Source organism: Aphelocoma coerulescens, chromosome 4 (assembly GCF_041296385.1).
Source record: "Aphelocoma coerulescens isolate FSJ_1873_10779 chromosome 4, UR_Acoe_1.0, whole genome shotgun sequence".
In the NCBI taxonomy this organism is placed as follows: Eukaryota; Metazoa; Chordata; class Aves; order Passeriformes; family Corvidae; genus Aphelocoma; species Aphelocoma coerulescens.
The window spans coordinates 17692859-17712683 of NC_091017.1; the positions used below are offsets into that span (position 1 = coordinate 17692859).

Here is a 19825-nt window from a genome sequence, read left to right on the forward strand (position 1 = left end):
CGACACTCAACCTCTGGCAGGTTACTTGTGTTCCTCTGGCACAGTCCCCAGCAGAAGCTTAGTGTATCACCCTAAGTTTTGTGTTCTTAAATTAGAAAAAAATCCAACCTTAAAGCAATAAGATTTCAAATCTGAACTGGAAAACAGTAATGCAGAAAGTGAAAACAGTAGGGAAAGGGGGGAGGGGGGCAGGTCTGGGCATCAGAAATGGGCCAGCAGCCATTTCATCTGGATCAGGAGAAGCTGAGTTTGCCTGGCAGTGTCTTAACACCTGGACTGCTAAGGTGGCTTAAGTGGCTAAGGTGAAGGTATATGATTAATTCTGCTGACTCTGTTATGGGCAAATTGATTTCTGGCAAAGGGGTGGAAAGAGCAGCTGGGGCAGTAAAGTGGCTCAAACCTTGGAACAATTTGTGCATGAGAGTTGGAATCATCAGCCTCTATGAGCAAGACCTTAACTATAAGTAGATCAGTGAGGATTTTGTCACTGATTGAATTGGGACCAGGATTTCACTAATTCATGACTAATTGGTAATCACAGTAAGTAATTATTAATTATGGCAAATTTGCAACAGTTGTGCTGCTGCTTGGAGCTGAACTGTTTACTTCTGGGTTGGGTTTTTTTGGTGTTTCAGCATGGGAAGTAGGGCTCATAAATCCTTGTGTTATTTACCTTTAAAAGATGTGACTTAAAAAGTAGCATTTGGCTGATGATAATGGATGCATGGAAGGACTGTTCAAATGAATGAAGGGTGAGTTCTTTCCTCTTAAGGCTCTCAGATGCTGCTTGCTGACCTAAGTGTACTAAATAACTGAATAAAATATTTGTGGGTGTGTACTCAGGTATGGTAGAAAAAGCTGATTATAAAAAGAACTTATAGTAGAAAAGGATTTTTCTGTAAAATCCTGGCATTATGTCAGTGGTAAATACATGCATTCTCATCTCATGTTGATGTGACAGCCATTTCTGTTTATAGATACTTCTTGAGGAGATTTTTTTTCCTTTTTTTCAGAATAGATCTCTTCTGTCCCCAGTCTAGCTGGTTTCTAGAGAGCTGTGATAGTCAGTGAAAGATGTATGAGCCTAGAAAACAAGCTGACAGAACTGGTGGCTTTATCAGGACCATTGGAAAGAAACTCAAATTTTAAATTTATGCCTATTAAGAAGTCTGGGAAAAAGCTGGTTTTCATTTGAAAAAAATACTGCAGAACAGAAAGGTACTCAGTAGGATTTCAACATCAGGGTTTGATCCTCTGTTTTCCCTAGCACCCACTCCTGGAGGAGGGAATAAAGAAATAAAAATAGCTGGGGTGTTCCAACAAAGGGAGGAAAAATAATACTTTGATCAGCTGCACCTGCAAGTCTTGGTCAGTGGATTAGCAGCCTGGCTGCCACCTGAGTGTGATGGAATGAATGCTGACTTCCCTCAGAAGGAAACTTTTGTGTGGAGAGGCAGAGAGTCTGGTGGCCAGGAGAATTTCTCTGAAAGAAGATGCAGACTAAGCCAGACTGACAGGAAGGTGGCTGAAGGCTAACAGCAAAATTCAGTTATTTTAGCTCCTTAACACTTTTCCTATGCCTTTACAGCCCATTTCCATCAAATACCCAGGGAGTCTTATTACTATGTCTCTTCTACAAAAATAAACTGAGCTGTTGAATGTGGTGGTGGGGAGGATGTCCACACTCTTCTGCTTGCCCAAACTGTGTTCAGGGACTAGTGTCTGACAGTTAAAAAAAAAAAAAAGCCAAAACCCAAACCTACCTGGCCTCCTTCCCCCCAGCCTAAACCTTACCTACATCTATGACTGCAATTAAGGGGGAAAAGCTTCAGCTGCTTTTTGGCCCTGGAAGCACCTACACTTAACTTTCATTGTTAAAAGTTCTCTGAATTCCAACTGAGACTGAACCACATAGCACACAGTTTGACCAGTGAGTGTTGCTACTCTTTTCTTCCAGAGCAAAGGAGCAGACGAGAAGGGAAGAAGCTAAAAGAAAGGTTGATGACACACAGACCTTCATACTGCAGACATCTGCTTAGTGAGCCCCAGGATACAGGTAAGCTAAGCTCAGTTTCTTTCTTGAAGGAAAATGTGCATGTATTACCTGATATTTGGCTCTGTCGGATGGGGAAGCTTATTGAGGAAAATGCATAAACAACTAGTAAAAGTAATACCCATTTTCTGCCAGCCCTAGGCAACTTCTTAGTGTGTGGTTGGGTCACAGCTATGGTTTTGAGCCAGTCGTGAGCTATGTGGGGACTTCAGTGGCTTAACACAATTCTGGATTCTGCCCTAGAGGCGAGATTACAAAAAGTTCCATTTTTTAAACCAATTTCTTCTGGTTTTGTTCCTTATCTGATGCTTTCTCTCACATCTAAATGTGACTGCATCAGCAATGCTACTGCTGTGACCAACTTAAAATCAAATGAACAAGTAGAAAGGGCAGACCTGAGGTCAGTGGTAAAAGTACCAATTTTCTAGATGCTCAGTACACGGTCATCAAAAAATATAACAAAAATGGTAGAACTAAAACAAGTGAGTATTAACAACTGAAAACTTGGCTTCTAAATCCAGAATGAATTGGCAGAGTGACTCCTTTATTTCCAGTATATGTTCTCCAATTCAGAACTTTGAAAACCCACTGGTTTAGGATTGTGTAGACTATCACAGGCTGTTGAGTTACAATGGCATAATGAGGTAGCTGACTGCATGTTTTTCTCCTCTCTGGCATATTTGAAGTGAAAGAAAGGTATTTTAGTGTAACACATTGTATATGCCATTGCAACAGTTGAAGAGGGTGTGCAAGAACAGTTAGGGAAGCTCAGCTGATGAGCAGCAACTTATTAAGCCACAACTGCATACCATCTGGAGTCGTCTTTATCCTTACTTTTGTGTTTGCCTCTTTCTCTGACACCGCTATGGAGCGTGTGCATTTTTGCAGCAGCTGTTGCTGGTGGGTAGAAACATTCATGAATGCCTTGTGAAGAAGGTCTGGGATAGAAATTGCAGTATCAGAAAGCTTGATTTGGAAGCTGAATGGTTAAGAGCATTAGCATTTACACATTTGACTGGTTTGAGATTAATGGGTGAAATTCATAACTCCTCCAGAGTTGTATTCACATCCTCTGCATTAATAACGAGCCATTCCACAGCTAAACCCACATGAAAATGGCCCAGGTGAAAGCTGCTGCTCAAGTAGCAGATCTTGTAGGATATTGAACTGGGGAAGCTTCTGAAATGGGCAGGTGTCAAAGGACAGACAGCAGCTTTGGCTCACCAAAAATCAGTAGAGTATGTGGAGAGACTTTAAAAGTGCAGATAGATATGCTATTCCACTATGTCATTTTCTTTAAAACATTGCTATCTATGGTGTGGTTTTAATTAAGCAAAAGGGAAAAGTTGGCTGCTAAACATATCTTTGGGCTCGTGCTCAGGCACAAATTGAGCCATGCAAATACACAGCCAACCAGCTTGGTTAGCGCTAAGGTGGCATTGATGAAATCTTCTGGTTTGTTGTTGAGTTTTTGGGTGTTTTTACCCCCTAATTCTTATGGTAGTTTTATTCAAAAGCTGACATTATTATGTGGTAGCAAAAGGCCTGCCTGAAATTTTGCTTTAATCATCTAATTTTCAGTGATTTAGCATATTTACCTTCGAGGAGCAGAAACAGTAGTGCCACAGACTGTTGCATGTGTTTCTGGGGGACTTGGTCGGTTTGGGGGTTTTTTAACGGCACTTCTTTTAAATACAAAGGAAACAAAGCGTTTCCTTTGTGCTGAGCGTGGTTCTATCCAAACCATGTTAAGAGTCACTCTGTAGGAACAGGAGATAAGGACAGAAGCGAGGAAAGCTTAAGTTAAGGCCGGAATTGTCTCAATAGGCTCCAAAGTCGCAACAGAATGGAGCAAACGCATCCTTACACTCGCTGCCTGTTGTGTATGACAGCGAGGTGGTTTCGGCCCCTTCGTGCATCCCCGTCCCGTCCCGATGCAGAGCGGACAGCGGGTGCCCACTCAGGGCGGCTCGTACCGCCGGGCAGGGATGCGCTCCGGGAACAGCTGGAGCGCGGCTCCCCCCGCGCCGGCCGCTCCCTGCAGCCCGCGGGGAGCGGAGCGGGGAGAGACGGGGGCCCGCTGCCGGCCCCGCTCTGAACGGCAAAGACAGGAGCTCCCCCCAAACCTCGGGAAAGGCACCCGCAGAGCCAAGGGAGTGGCACTGCTCCGGGTGCCCTGTGTCTGCTTGCCTGGTGCCAGTCTCCTTCCGCTCAGGCTCATCTCCGACGTGTGGGGGGTCTCAGCAGGCAGCCGGCTGATGGAATGGCGAGCTTGTCCTTGCTTAGAGAGATGCAAAAATCACGTAATTCGTGCAGGATTTTTTTTATTCCTGCACCCATAAATAAGTCACTCTTATCTTCAGTATTGTTAACCTTATTACTAGGAAACAAGTATTGCCTGTAACCTAACCTTTCTGCATTGGTGACTTTGCCATCCTCTGTGTATCAGCACGGCCTTTTTCCTCAGCAGACTTTCTGCCTTTTGGGAACAGGATTTTGGGTAGAGGTCCTGTCTTAAAGTGCTAGTGAGCAAGGCCTGAAAAGGTGCCTGGTTTTGAGCTGTGAGCCATGAAAGAAGTACTTCCCTTTCAAGTGCCTGCTAGCATAGGTGCCTCAGCCTGGGGTCTGAGCAGGTACAATCCCTTAAGACAGGCTTCTAAAGGCCTTTGAGGTTTCTTTAATTTATTTTTTCTTTCCTAACCCTATGGCAAAATCATGTGTTCCCACTTTGTCTATAAGATGGCTTTACTGTGCCAGTCAAAACCTGAAGCTCGGCTGTACAGCGAGCAGCTAAAAAGAATGACACTCGGTCACAGTATGGGAAGCCTTGCTGAAGACAGTGTCATGGAGATAATGGGAGACTTTAACAGGGCCTGGAAAGGAGCAATTTGTCAGAGAAGGTCAGTTTGAAAAGTATGGTCAACCCATTTTGAAAGACACTGAAAGTCAAAAAAATTTTATGTCTTGGTTTTGGAGACAAAACTACAGGAGGAAGCACTCCGGAGTGTCTCCTCCAAAGGGAAAAGGGCCTCCCCTTTTCCTCTACCAATAAGACAAGTGGGTCACAGCAAGTGAAAGTGGGAAAAAGAAACCAAACTGTTTATTAACGCACAAACAAAACAGGGTAGAACAGGGGAAAAAAACCCTTCAAAATACAACAAATTCCCGGAGAGGGAACAGACACGTGGGCTTGGACCAGCTTGGGGCCACCCTGCGGGCCCACAAGGGCTGCCCCCACAGGCTCCCCAGACCAGCAAGGAGGGAAGGGAGGCAGTGAGGCAAGGGGAGGGGGAAAAGGAATAAGAAAAAAAACCCCAACAGAACCTTTTCCCAGCTAACTGGAGCACAAAGGAAACCCAGAAAAGCAGCACAGCGCTCCCGGCACACTCCCTCCCGAGCCCCTGGAGCCCTTGGGCTGAACCATTCAACTGCCCCCTCGGGCCGTGACTCCGGCCCCCGGGTCCATCTTACATGCACAGCATCTTTGGGCATTGAGAGGATGGTTAAGGAATAAAGCAGCTTCATAATGTCACCCCAGGACATCTCTATGATACAGGAAGTTGCTGAAGGCATGGCAGTTCAGAGGTGGGAAGGATTTTGGTAAGAATGATTGACTTTTAGTAACAAATGAAACTAGAAATTTTGAATTGGATAGGATGGTCAATCAGAGGAAGAATAAAAAGCTTAGATGTTCATGGAGGTTAGAACAATGTTCTGGGCTGGGGTGAAGGGGAGGGATGTGCCTCAGTTGTAAAGATAAAATGGGAGAAACAGGGAGATGTAAAGAACTGGATGAGGCAGTAGTTCAGAGGTAACTTGGGGAAGAGAGAGGGACCCTAAGCTTAAAATGTGCATAAATTAGGTATTCTCTCTTATTACATGGTGGTGTGACAATTTCGGCCAGCTAAAACATTTGAGCTGTCAAGCCAGAAGTCTTCAGACTTTCCTTGCAACCTAAAATATCTTCATCTTTTTAGCTTCATTTTGGTGGGGTTTGGGTGATGTTTTAATTTTGTTTTTCTTTTTTTTTTTTTTTTTGTTTCTTATTTTTGAACCTGGAGTATCTAGCTCCCAGTAACTTTTTGGACTTCATTATTTTATGGTAACTTAGAGGCACTGAGTGCATAGAGCAGGACCTTTGGTAAAAGCCCACATGTTGTGAAGTTCTCCAACAATGTCTGTGGAGGACATTCTCCAACAGCAGTGGAGGAGGACAGTCTTCGTATTTTTATATTCTCCAGTGAAGAGTGTTATGAGTTCTCAACATTTTTAATAAGTTGGTTAAGAGCTATGGAAGGGAGAGAAGTCTGACAGAGTATCACAGCTGTGGGGACTGGAGGGTTGTATGAATTATATAAGCCTGGTAAACCCTGGACAGGAGAGTTTCTCTACTCCACTGTGCAGATGTTTTCTTTTTTTTACACTAGAAGACCAGAAAAATGTTCCACACTTTCCTCCTAATCTCAGCTCCATTGTAGTACCCTCTCCAATGCTGTTTGCTCTTGGAAAGCTGCTCTTGAGTATCTTTTTGGCCCACTTCCCAATTGTTTTGCTACTCAGAAGATGATTTAAAAGCCCCTAATTTCGCTTTTTTCCCCCCATGTAAATGAAAGCATCACAGTATTTCCCTTCTGAGTTGACATGATCCAGCTCTTGTAGGGTTCACAGGGCAACCAAAATATTTTGTTTCGGATGGACACTGTTCTTGGCATGTTGGGGGAGAGTCCACCTAGCTTAATGGTTATTGAGACCAAGAAGGCTTACTTACTGTTTTATAAGCTGCCATTCAATATATTAAAATGACTAAAACCTCCAAACTTTAATTAAGATTTCCAAGAAAACCCAACAATAACATCTTGAATCTTGCACAAGTCTATGGCCTTGCTGGACCTCTTCTCTAAAAGTCATTCACCTTGATTTTTCCCTTTTATCCTCTGCTTGATGACCTTCACAAGACTAAATGGGAGATCTGTACCTTCTCTGGCTAGGCAGGGGATATTTCCTGTTCAGGCTCTTACCTGCTTCTATTGATTCTGGCTTGTGCAACATCCTCCATGTAGGAAATATGGGAAAAGTACTCCTCCCTTTAAGAACACTTCATCTTCTCTTTTCCCCTCTTTCTTCTTTAATATAAAAAATGTGGAAATTTTTTGTTGGGAGGGGAACATATACAAAGAGATAGACTAGAAAGTATTTGAGTAAATCTGTGTATTCTTCCATTTTCAGACCCTCGATTCTTCATTCGTACAGTTGCTTTTTGAGGAGGGAAACACACAGAGGGGCAACCCCTCTGCCCCACAGCTCCTTCATTTGTTTGTTGCTCCAGTTGGGGGAAAAGAAGTGCGTGAGAGCGTGTTCCCTGGGACCGTGACTCCATCTGCAGGCAGGAGCACGCCACTCGCTGCCAAGAGCCACCACGACCTCTTTGCAGCGTCGACCCCCTTAGGTCTTCAGTGACACTGCTGAAATCCCCCGGTGTTTCTCAGTGCGCAGCAGTGTCTATCCCTCCCAAAAGCTCAGTGAGAATAAGAGTAATAAATAGTCAAATTATATGGGTACCTCATGAATTTTACTTCCATGACCTGGGCACCTTTAGAGCAAGCAGCCAACACATATGAGGGATTATATGGGTAAATTTGTGTGCTTACTGGTGAAAGGAGAGCATAGCACTAAGGAAGTATGGCTGCAGGTTAGCGAGAAAAGCAATTAAATCCTGTGGCCACAGCACCTACATGTCAGGGATGTGTTGATGATAATGGTTTGCTGGGAACCGCAGCCTTAAAATTCTACATCTAGCTTTGTTGGTGAACTGCCACAGGCAGAGTGCATGTCCCCAACTGAAACGTGGAGGTAATGATGCTTTGCAAATGTCTAAGAAAAAGGCAGCCAACTTTCAGTGCTTTCATTTTAGAGGGATTAAAAATACAGTCACTCTTCTACCTGCTCTGTAGTTATAAGTTCATTTATATAATGTTTTGTATAATCTTCAGGGTAGGAGCCATACTGAGGGAAGAAGAGTGAGGGACTAAAACACCAACCATGGTTTTGGAATGATTAATTAATGTTTTCCATCTAGTAGCTTATGAACCAGGAGTAATTCTAAGAATAAGTATTTGGACATTAAAGAGTTCTGGATATCATAAGAGTGTTTTTGGTGAAGAGTCCTGGTAGCTAAAAAAGCCTAGTGGAATATTCGTGTTCTGTAAACTGCTCCCATAAAACCAGATGTGAATACCATGTTTAGGGAACAGTAAATGCTCACATTACAACACTTTCACTTAGATTGGGAGATCCTCTTAAGATCATCTAGTCCAGCCTCAGTGCTCAAACAGGGTAAGCTAAGTTGTTCAGGCAACCTCTCTGGTCAACCTGTGCCAGTGTTTGACTCTCCTAATGGGAAAAAAACAATAAAAATCATGTTGTTGTCTTCAGATGGAATATTGGTGTTGTGTTGTTTGATTGGTTTGGGGATGTTGCTTTGGTTTTGGTTTTGCTTTTTTTTTTTCATTTTGTGCCCCTTGCCTCTTATCCTGGTGATGGACACTGCTGAGAAGAGTCTGACTCCTTCAATCTCTTTCCCATCCATCAGACATTTGTACAAATGGATGAGATCCCTCCAAACCTTCCCTTCTCCAGGCCAGACAGTCTCAGTTTTTCAGCCTCTCCTCATACAGTAGATGCTACGGTCCCTTAATCATCTTTGTGGCCCTGTCCTGGACTTGCTCCAGTAAGTCCAGATCTTTCTTGTGCCAGGGAGCCCTGAATGAGATGCAGCATTCCAGATGCAGCCTCACCAGCACTGAGTAGAGGTGCAGGATCACTTCCCTCAGCCTGCTGGCAACTGTCTTCCTCCTGGTGGCCTTCTTGGCTACAAGGGTACATTGCTGGCTTGTGTGGCCACCTTCTTGTTTACCAGGATTCCAAGGTCCTTCTTGGAAAAGCTTCTTTCCAGCTGGTAGATGCCTAGGATATGCTGGTGCCCAGGGCTATTCCTTGTTACACTGCATTTCCTCTTTTGAACTTCAGGACATTCCTCTGCCCACTTCTGTTGAGGTAGTAGTTCTGAAAGGTGGCAACCATCTGGTGTTATCAGCCGCTCCTTCCAGTTTTATATCATTTGCAAACTTGTTGAGGATGCAATCCCTATCTTTTTTGTGGAAATGAAAGCTGCTTCCCTCCAGGTATTACCACTTCTCCTTTTTTCCTACTCATGAAGTTTAGTGCCACTCTGTGGGATTTTTCACTATTATTACTCTATTTCTTTTGGACAAATAATTTGCATCTTACTGTAAACTATGGACTTGAAAACAGTGGGTGGCCTTAGAGTTGCTGAAAAGTAGGGACTAGAAACAGTATTTCCATCAGTGTTTGCAGGGGTTGAGGAAGCTAGTCTTTATTCCTAATATCTCAAAAGACAAATTAGCTTTTCCTGTGTGTTGTACAGCCCGATGGGGAAGTGCCAATGCAAGGAGAAATTTCCTACAGGCTGCATGACTTCATGCTCAGCAGGCTGACTTGCAGCCCAAACCCTTCTGCCTGCCAGTAGTTGAGGGCTGATTACTGAGAACATGCAGCATGGTCAAGCATAGCTGAATTCCCTGTGAAATTCATCACACCAGGTGGATGAATTCTGCTACAAGCTTGATCCTCCACATGGTCCTTCCCTCCCTTATCCTAATGGATTTCTTTTCCTTGGGAATATAAAATCTCAGCACCACCATATTTTCTTGTCTCCCAAATGCCCTTCTATCTCACCCTTCTTTAAGCTGTTTAGGTATCCCAAAGAGGGCCTAGTTGGCATCAGTACCACTGCCATGCCCCTCTGTGCCTGCTTTCCTCCTGCTGTGTCTCTGATAAGGTGCTGTGTGTGAAAGATGAGTTTGGTGAATGCACGGTCCTAGATGGTAGCAGAGCTCCTTGGGGTCTTGTCAGCTCTCATGGTCCAGTGCAGTCTCAGTATTACTCCAGTGATTTAACAATAGAAAACTAGCTAGTTGATTGAGAAACCAGAATTGATTTCCCTGAGGAATTCGCCACCTTGCTGGTGCAGCAGAGACTCTGACTTTCAATGTAAATGTAACAAGGTGTTTAAAAACTTGGACACACTTCCATTTAGCAAACAGCTGTGGCTTAAAATGCTGTTGCCTTGCTACTTAACGAAGCTGCAAGACTTCTCTGAAGTAGACAGGAGGCCAAATACATTCTGTTTTGCCAGTTTGGAGGGTGGTTTTTCCAGGAGGGGTAAGGCCTTAAAACCACGGCAGGTGTTTGATAATAAGGCTGTGCCTAAATCTTCAGTTAACCAGCCACCAGCAAACTATTAAGCAGAAGCAAAATGAGAGAGGGAGTTGTCTGTGTCTCACTCTGATTTACCTTAGACCATTCTTAGGGTGGGGTAAGGTTATTGATTTCAATGTACTTAAATGTACAATATAAAATTATGCAAAAAGATCAGGATTGGAGCAGATAATTATCCTTCTTTATTTCCACATTTGTAACTGCAGTAGCCCTGAGCTAAGTGTTCCAGTCCTCAATTGACTAAACAAATTCTTTTCATCAGCTCAGAAATTGCTTAGTGTTTTATGTTGTAAAATATTAATTTATTTTTTCTATATTTAATCTGTACTGGGTAGGATGTTGCTCACTCAGACTTGAGGGAGAAATACTGCATTTCAGGTATCTGTAGGCCTAACTCAAATAGTCCTAGGGTCAAGTGAGTGGCTGGTTGTTGTATTTTGGTTGGTTTGGGGGGGTTTGTTTTTTGAAAAATAAGCTTACACTAAAGGGATGTGAAGGGGTGATATATAATATATTATATGTAATTATATTATATATAAATATCATTATATTACATGATTATGAAATTGAAAAGCCAGCTGCAGTTATGGTAAAATAAGAATCATGAAACTCTTTGGTAACTCTGAAGAAGCATCCTATAGTATTTAAGTAACAACAAAATTACATGGATGTTAATGTGTGGTCCCTCTTCAGACCTACAGACAATGTATTTCTGGCCTGTGAAATCTAGGATTATGTATCCATAAGGCCACCAGCCTTACAGTGTTGGGGTTTTTTTTGAATTGAAATTAGAAGCTATATCATCTTTCCTTGGTAGTGTGCTATTCTAACAGCTGAAAAATATAAACACCATGGTTTTTCTGAAGAAGTATTAACGTGTTAAATTTGCACCTCAACTAGAAGCATCTTGTGCTAAAGTTTGTTATGAAGTGATGATGGCTAGTTAGTTTGCCAGGATTTAGACAAGATTCTGAAAAAACTGGTTGTGTTTTAGCAAAGAGGCATAGGTCATATTGCACTCTTCCTCCTTGATGCCTCTCCATTTGGAGGCTTTGTGACTGTAGTGGAATTCTTGGTCTTAAAGTACATTTGTGATTCAATATGCTCTCTGCAAGAGTTCTTGCCTAGAAGTGGCTGTGGGCCTTTCATTTTCCTTTCATTTTAAGAAAGGTTAAAAACTTTGCAGAAGGAGAATTTGGTTGTCTTTTAAAAAAGCTAAAGCCTATGTGTCATTTAGGATCTGCTGGTTATGCAACTGCGTCTCCCACTTGGTACTTGCTATCTGTCCCAGGATGATACTCATCAGACAGCAATGGTTTCTGATCATTGCTCATTGACCTTTGTGGGGTTGGTTGGTGGCCTTGCCAGTCACTAACTTGTCATTATTAATTATTCTTACAAACCTATTACTTGATGTCATTTGTTTATGGAGCAATCGCAAACATGGATGATGGTATCTATGAGCTGTTGTCCTATGGACTTGTTCATCCCATTGTGTTTGCCTTTCAAATGCTTAGGAGCAAAGAGAAGTTTGTAATCAAGTGTTGTTTGAAGGACTGATTTGTAGTTACTGCTGAGCATGGAAATATTGGCATAAATTAAAATTAGAGGATTTTATGCTGTTACAGGTAATGGCCAACACATGTGAGAGAGATGGTAATTTCAATTTAAAATTGGTGGGCCTCATCTTACATACTGAAGATACAGAGGCTATAGAAGGTATTTGCCTATGGTCAACAGAAGATTAATCCAAAGATAGGAGTAACTTTAAAAAGAGCCTGTGGAGCCTGAATAACTCTCCTCTGCATGCTCAGGGACACACACAACTGACCTGGCCACCATTTTGGTAGGCTGTACTTAAAGCAGAGGTGGCCATAGTTTGGTTTAAGAGGGCCCAGGAACTGGTTAAAATGGTCTTATTTTTCCACTCAGTACACTTCTTTAAAAAAATCTGACCCTGGGAACAGGACTCTTTAAAGTTTCAAAGAATAAAGCAAGGATGCCAGGTAATTTTTAAATTTCTGTTTAGCAACCTTTTCAAGTATTTGGTACATTGCATAAAGACAGTTTGGATGCTAGATACCCTGCAAAGGTTTTAGGAATGTTACATCATTTATTACTGTTTAAAACCTTATTTACTCAATTTGTTTCATTTTTCTCATGTGTAAGCGAACAAAATATTTACTTTGTTCGAAAGTGGTTTCTGGAGCTGAACTTAATTCATATGTGTAACTAGGTTTGATGTTTGGAAGGTGCCATACAATCATTACTTATTAATAGCAGGACCTGCAGAAGCAATGCATTATTTATATTATGTTATCTGTGGAAGACTTGCAACTATTTTCTTGTGTTTGGACAAAAAAATGTTCAAAAGTGTGGTCAGCTGACTTAATTCCTTTTTTTTTGTGCTATACCACCAAACACAACATGGAAGATTATTTTTTAGATGGTGTTATGCCCTTAGTCACCTTCCTTAAATCAATGTGTAAAATAGTGGAAGTGAGGACTGCTGTGCCAATGGTTTCAGTGGGAAGGCTGGATACTATCTATTGACAAGGACAATATCTGAAGTAATGCACTTAGCCAGGATAGAGATGAAGAACCAAGTTATTCCCAAAGAGTATTTCCAGGTATGGGGTTAGAAACTGTTCAAAGCTAAAGTATATGAAGTTTCTCCCTGATAATTCATTCAAGCATTGGGATTTCTTTCACTGCAGAACACGCTTAAGGCTTGGCCCACTAAACTCCTAGGAAAACTGTTAGGATGTCTGTGGAAGCCAAGGTCACCCTCAGAGAGATTTAAGGCTGCTCTGCTGTGTGCCAGTCCCCATGGCCCTTTCAGAGAGCTGTGTTCCCATGGTGCCTCTTTGCTGCAGCCACCTCAACTCCCCTAAAGGGGGTTTCAAATGATGGAGGGGAAAAAAACCCGCACAGCACATTGTAAATTAATGCTGACAATGTCAACATTAATTTATGCCAGAAATGCATGAGGAATAGAGGGTGGAAAGAGTGATAGTGAAGAACACGGTATTTCCTGTGTCCTGTTCTCCTAGAGCACCTAGGGAAGGGCTGCCACAGCAGTGGTGGATCATAGCACAGAGCCAGTACTCTTTCCCTCTCTGAAATGGCCACTTTGTGGCCTCCTGCACAGACATTCGGTCATCAGATCATTCGGTTGCTGCTCACAAAGCTGGCTTAGTTCAACACAGTTGCCATTAGAATGTATTGAAAAATAAGTAATCTAGTCTAGCACTGCAACTCCTACAGTGAACAAAGTTCTGTTGCTAGTCCCAGGCGTGTTGAAATTGAGGTTTGTGAGCAATAGCGAAGAATGCTTCTGATATTTTTGGTTAGCGCTACTAACGCTGTAGAAATCTTCAAAACCAACATAAACCGGAGAACTGAGGGAAAAGACAGGACCTAAATATTCTGAGGGAATTCTGGCTCTGGTATTCCTGGTCATGAGTAAGTGTAAGGTAGCAGTTTGGACTCATCCCTACCCCCAGAAATCTCCAGTACTGACAGTTATACACTTTGTTTTTACCTCTGAATTAAAAATAAATAAACCTCTCCATGAAAATGAAGTATTTTAACTGTATTGTAAGAAATGATAAACCAGCTGAAGCAAGGAGGAATCTGTTTTGTCTCAGTAGATGTGTACCCTGTACACATGGTTTAAAAACTCAGAATTACATAGGCATGTTAGTGAACCTGGGATTGTCATATATGTAATCTTTTAAATCCTATTTAGATTCTTTTCCTTCTGAAAGGCTCATTGTGGCTGTAAAATGGGTATAAGATTATGTGAAACCATTCTAAATTGAGGTGATTAAGAGTTTAAGCTGACTGTTTTAAAATATTTAGGTTGCAGATTTGGTGTTTTGTATTTTCCTAGGCAGCTGTTTATTTTTTAAAAATTGAAGTTAGGATAAAAAAATAATGTGATAAAATGATGAGTCAGGTTGTCAAAAGCCAAAAAATTCTAACAGGTATACCTGCTAGAATAATGCATATTTTTATTTTTGCAACATCTGACTCACGATTTTGATTATGTATTCTGCTAAGTTCAAAGTTTTCTTACACAAAGAGAGCTATATGAAACAACCATGCTTCAAATAATTTTACTTCAATTGTAGTAACAGGTTTTGGAGTTTAAATCATTAACAACCTCTGTGTGAACTTTTATCCAAATGACTGCAAGTCACAAAGAGAGCACTTCTCTTTCACGGAGTACCTTTTGTGCTTTAGTGAGACCCAATCGCTCTTCTATTTTTTTTTCCCCACCTTCATGTCTGTCTTTGAAGAAAGATGTGTGATTTGTGAAGTAATGAGAGTATGTATCAGTTAATGAAAGCTGCTATCCTGGCTTCATAATGCACACTGGAATTACTTCAGGATAAAGCTTCATATACCTGCATTACAGCAGGGGGAAAAAAAAGTAAATTTCAGAAGTCCAGATTGCTGTATGCACTGTAGAAGTATCATGTAGCAGTTAAATCAACCATTAGGGGTGACCTAATCTTGATTTCCTCCCCCCTCCACACACACACACACACACACACACACACACACACACACACACACACACACACTCTCAGGGAGTTGTGATTTTCATGCTGCCTGTATTCCTTCCACTTTTTAAAACTTGCACTAGAAATTGTCAGAATACCAACTTGCCCACCTTTCTTCCTGGCTTATTTTGGGTGCTTGTTTTGGCCTGGAGGGAGCTGTGTATAAAGCAGCCTCTCCCTCCCACACTGAAGTTCGGCTGTAGAAAGCCCCTTCGGCCCCTGTGCTTTGTGAAGGGATAGCTGACCCCATCCAAGAAATTCTATGGGGTCAGCTTTGCACCACCACAATTAATTTTTGTTTTCTAACACAGAAAGGCAAAACGCCTTAATTAAAAAAAAAAAAAAAAAAAAAAAAAGGGTTGATGCTATTATTTTCCTTCCCACCACAAACGAGGGGATTACAGTGCGAATGGTCGAGACCCACAAATTCAAACACACACCTTTTTTTTTGCTTGTTTTTTTTTTTAATTTTAAAAATTTATATATATATTTATATATATAGATGATTTTTTTTTTTTTTTAAGAGCGGATTAGCAGCGGGTGCAGGACCGGGGCAGCGCATCCTCCGCCGCCGCGCAGCGCCGCGCCCGGAGCCCGCGGGGAGCGGGGGCACCGTCCCCTGTGCTCCGGCGGGGCGCGCGTGTCTGTGCGTGTGTCTGTGCGTGTGCCCGCCCGCCGGGGCTGTGCGGGGGTGTGTGCGGTGTCCCTGCCCGCCCGCGGGCGCGCCGGGAGCGCCGCCGCCGCCGCTGCCCTTTGATCCCGGCGTTAGTGTTAGTTAGGGGCCGGGAGGAGCGCGGGGCGCAGCCCTCGGCACCGCCGCGCCAGCCCTCGCCCCGGCACGGCGCCCGGCGCCCGCCCGCCCGCCCGCCGGGAACACATCCCCGGCCGCTGAGGGATACTGCGACCGGGGACAAGCCAGGTGCACGACCGGGTTGCGGGGGGGGTGGGGGGGTGGGGGGTGGGGGGGAGAGGAAAAGAAAGAGAGAGGGGAGAGGGAGCCCTTCGCGGTGGCTCCGAGAAAACCGGCTTCAAGCCCCCTTTCCCCCGGCGAAGAGGGAAAACCCGCCCCGGTTAGCAGCTCCCCCGGGGGCCCCGGCTTTGTGCCTGTCCGTGCCCCCCCCTCCCGGTCTTATTTGATCTCCCGTTAAACCAAGGAGGAGAATGTGAAAAAAGGGGGAAAATGCCCAGGAGGAAGCAGGAGCAGCCCAAGCGCCTCTCTTCACGTAAGTGCCCCCTCTTTTTGCCATTTTCTCCTTCCTCCTCTCCCTGTCTCCTTCCCCTCTGCAGCCGCCTCCGTCGTTTCGTGCATTAGTTTAGGGTTACAGAGGTGAAACTGACAAAGACACAGCCTGGGTTATTCCTCTTTTAGGTCTGAGCTAAGGCAGCCATGTTGGTGATGAACAGCCTTGTGCCCTTTTAATTTTTCCTCTCTCTCCTTTCCCCCCTTCTTTCTTCGCGTCTCTCGCCCTTTCCTCCCTCTCCCTCCCCTCGCCCGTGATTGTGCATTTGTGCTAAGGGGGGGTGGAGGGGGGGCGGTGTGGGTTTCTCTTTGGGGCCGGAGGGAGGGGGGTCTGTTTTATTCGGGTGGGGAGGGGGGCTAAGCACGGGAGGGGAGGGCGGCGAGAGGGGAAGCGGCTGCTGGCGTCTTGTGCGGAACCAGCCGAGAGGTCCGTCCCCGGCTAAAGGTTGCGGCGGGGCTGGGCGGCCCGGGAGCGGGGGGTAGGCGGGCAGCGGCCGCGGAGGGGGCCGGCGGGGCACCCCACACCGACCCCAGGGCCACCCCGGAGGGGGCTGTGGCCGCCGGCGGCGGCGTGGGAGGGGGCGGCGGGGAGGCAGACCGTGGCAGGCGAGGTCCCTGCAGAGCAGGGAGAGGAGGCGGCGGCGGGCTCCGGGCTCCTCCTGGCCGCAGTGAAATGAAGGGTCAGGCGAGCCAGGCGAGACTCAGGCTTCGGCGGCGCTGCCCCAGACGAGAGCAGCAGAGCACAGGGCTAAAGTGCATCCGATCCTCCGCCCGCGGGCACCCCTTGCGCTCGCACACACACACGCACACACACACACATACACACACACACATCCCCTGACACGGCTCACCCTGCCCTGCTCCTGATCGCTCCCTCCCCCCTCGCTGCCTGTTTTCTCCCCTCTTTGCAAAACAGTTAACTTTTCTCCCGCTCCCTCTCCCCCTCTCCTTGTATTCAGCGCTCGGCAGCTATTGAGAGGGAGGCGGAGAGGAGGGGAAGGGACCTAAAAATACCGTGCCCCTGCATGGCCCCAGGGCTGGTTTTAGGAGAGAGCGGGGTGGATGGAGGGGTCATTTATCTGTCCCCGACACATCTGCTCGGAGTGTGTCTGCAGCCCCTGCGCGCCGAGCCAGGGCAGAGCGAGAGCTGAGCTGCCGATGCCGGAGCCGGGCTCGGTCACCGGGAGTTCACCGGGGCGGCTCCTGCCCCTGCCCGCGGGGCGCCGCTGCGGGCGGAGCGCGGCCCGGCCCCCGCTCCGCTCTGCGGGCAGAGGGGCTGGGGCAGCGCTCCCCGCGCCCTTCCCGTACCGACACACGGGCCGGGATGGGGGATGTGGGCGCTGGGGGCGAGGGGGCGGCACTTGCAGCCCCGCAAAGATTTGTCTCCCTTTTTCTTTTCCTGCCGACTCGAGGCAAGGGCTTGAGTTGTGGTGGGCTTTGCTTCGGGGGGAGGGGGGGGCGTTTGATGCTTGAGATTGGTTTTGGGGTTTTCCCCCCCCCCCTTCCCCTCCTCTTGCCGTTTGCCCCCGCGTAGCCCTTTGGCGGTCCGCCCGCCGGAGGAGCCGAGCCGGCAGCCCCGGTTTCTCCTGCAGAGCGCAGCTGGCACGGCTGGGCTCGGCTCGGCCGGGCTCGGCTCGGGGGGGCGGCGGGAGCGCGGCGCCCGCCTCTGCAGCGCCCCGGCCCCGGCGCGGCGGGCGGCAGCAGGGGCCAAGTCCGGGCGCGGAGGGGCGTTCCGGGGGGCGGCCGCGGGGGGCCCGGCTCGGCAGAAGCCCCGCGGGGCTCCCGGGGCGGGCGGAGGCGGCGGGGCCGCGCCGGGCTGGCGGCTGACCTTGCCCTCGCCCCCGCCCCGGCGCGCTGCCCTCCGCCCGCCCCTGGGGCTGACATCAAACCTGGGCTCCATCTTAGCTCGGCCGGGCGCTGCCGAGCGCGGCGGCGGGGGCTCGGCTCGGCGCGGCTCCGCCGGGCCCGGCCCTGCGCTGCCCCCGCCTCTGGGTTGCGGCTGAGGCCGCCCGCGGCCCCGACCTCCTGACCGCCGCGCCGGGGGAAGCCACGGCTTTTTCTGGGCCGGGGAACAATTGCCTTCATTGTGCGGATAGAGTTCGGCGTGTGTTATTATTTTGATATTTTTAGATTTGTTTGTTTGTTTGTTTTAAAATACACGGCCTAATTTGTACTTCTTTCGGATTAATTTTTTAGTTCAGTTCATGGGAGGAGTTTTTTTTTCTCCTGATGTGCAAAAGGCACACCCGCCATATGTCCCACACGAATGCTACTATTCAGTGGGATTTATTTATTTTAGTTTATTTTGCAACTATATTGCAATGGATCAAAAGCTATTACTGACAATAGTAATAATACTTTCGATAACTCAGAACAATATTGTTCTAGATTCAGAAAATACCTTGGAATTCAGTGTGCAGATGCTGTAAATAGTGATTTGGTTTGGGTGGCTTTTTTGGTTTGCGATTTGTAAGCAACATGTTGCTTTAATGGGTACTCAGTGTAAAAGACATTTTTATTCTCTGATTCTCACTGGTTTTAGCAACACATTTCTTAGCGGGACAGAGGGTGTATTTCGTTTTGAGATGTTAGTGGTGGCAGAGGAACGTAAAGTGCCCCACGTTCATCCCAAAAGAAGCTGTCAGCTGCTGTGCTCAACCTTAACTCTGCCCCACTGAGGGCATCACGCTGTGATTCACTCCCAAGTCATGTTACAGGTTGCTGCTGGTGCGTGAATGCTCTCCAGGACACCGAAGTGATGTAGCATCTTACTGAACCTCCCTGGGATATTTTGGATTCTGTTGCAATTGTTTGGGAAATAAATAGTCAGATGTTGATACACAGAATAATTTGTGTTACATTGTAACTGAGCAGATGTAACTTAGTCTAGCAAATGCCTGTCGACTGTAGTAGTTTGGGTAGGAAGCTGTGTTCTCAGGGTTTCTAGGCCTTAATTAATTCTTTATAAGTTGTTATGTACCCTGCAGTGCACCTGAGGATTGCTGTCACTGCTGACTAGCACTCTGATTTTATACTTCTGCCCACTGACTCCACTGGACAGCCCTCACCTACATTTAGAGGTAGTTTCGCTTGAGAAGACTGCACTGCCAAAAAACATGCCATGGTGAAGAAGTTCTCTGTACAAGAGTTTGCTTGAGATGTACGAGGCTGCTGCAAGAGTTTGATTCAGTTCCAGGGGAGCTGCGAGCTACTGACGCCTCAGTGTTTGAAGGAAGAGAAGGATTGATATTATTAGATGCAATAATAGTGTGTTTTGGTGGCATCTGCTTAAAAGGGCAGAGTTAAGGTCGAGCTTTCAGTCACTGGAGTTGTTTACAACGTAATTTAGTTTGGAAGGGTCCTTTGGAGGTCATCTGGCCTAGCCCCCTGCTCAAAGCAGGATGAACCTCAGGGTTCAGTCAGATGGATGGGCCCTTTGAGACTCCAGTATTTACATGTATTGTAAAGTGGAGTTTTTGTGTCCAAAGAAGTCAGGTTTGGAGAACTGGTTAGTCACAGATGCCAGCAGAATGTCTTCAGTCATACTCTGTGAAACACAAAAGAAAGTGCATCTTTCAATTTAAGATACAAATGAATGAGGAAAGGGCTTTTGGAGTTCCTGGATAGACAATGGCTCGTTCATACCCAAACTAAATACTGTGA

General features: G+C 45.9%; 1 protein-coding gene across 10 annotated transcripts in view; it reads left to right on the forward strand.

The window, feature by feature from the left end:
- Positions 1 to 500: 500 nt before the first annotated feature.
- The window catches only part of ZNF827 (zinc finger protein 827), a 116067-nt gene continuing 96742 nt past the window's right edge, over positions 501 to 19825 (forward strand). For 4 of the 10 annotated variants that reach the window (XR_011150490.1, XM_069012862.1, XM_069012863.1 and 1 more), the window contains exons 1-2: positions 607 to 752; positions 1958 to 2056. Coding sequence is in view for 9 of the 10 variants with exons in the window: in XM_069012862.1 (XP_068868963.1) it covers positions 746 to 752; positions 1958 to 2056 (106 nt within the window). In the remaining variant the exon portion in view is untranslated. Of the gene's footprint in view, positions 541 to 606; positions 753 to 1432; positions 1549 to 1957; positions 2057 to 15791; positions 15842 to 15916; positions 16146 to 18842; positions 18890 to 19825 lie in introns of those variants that run through there. The other 6 variants (XM_069012865.1, XM_069012866.1, XM_069012864.1 and 3 more) reach the window with 6 other exon arrangements.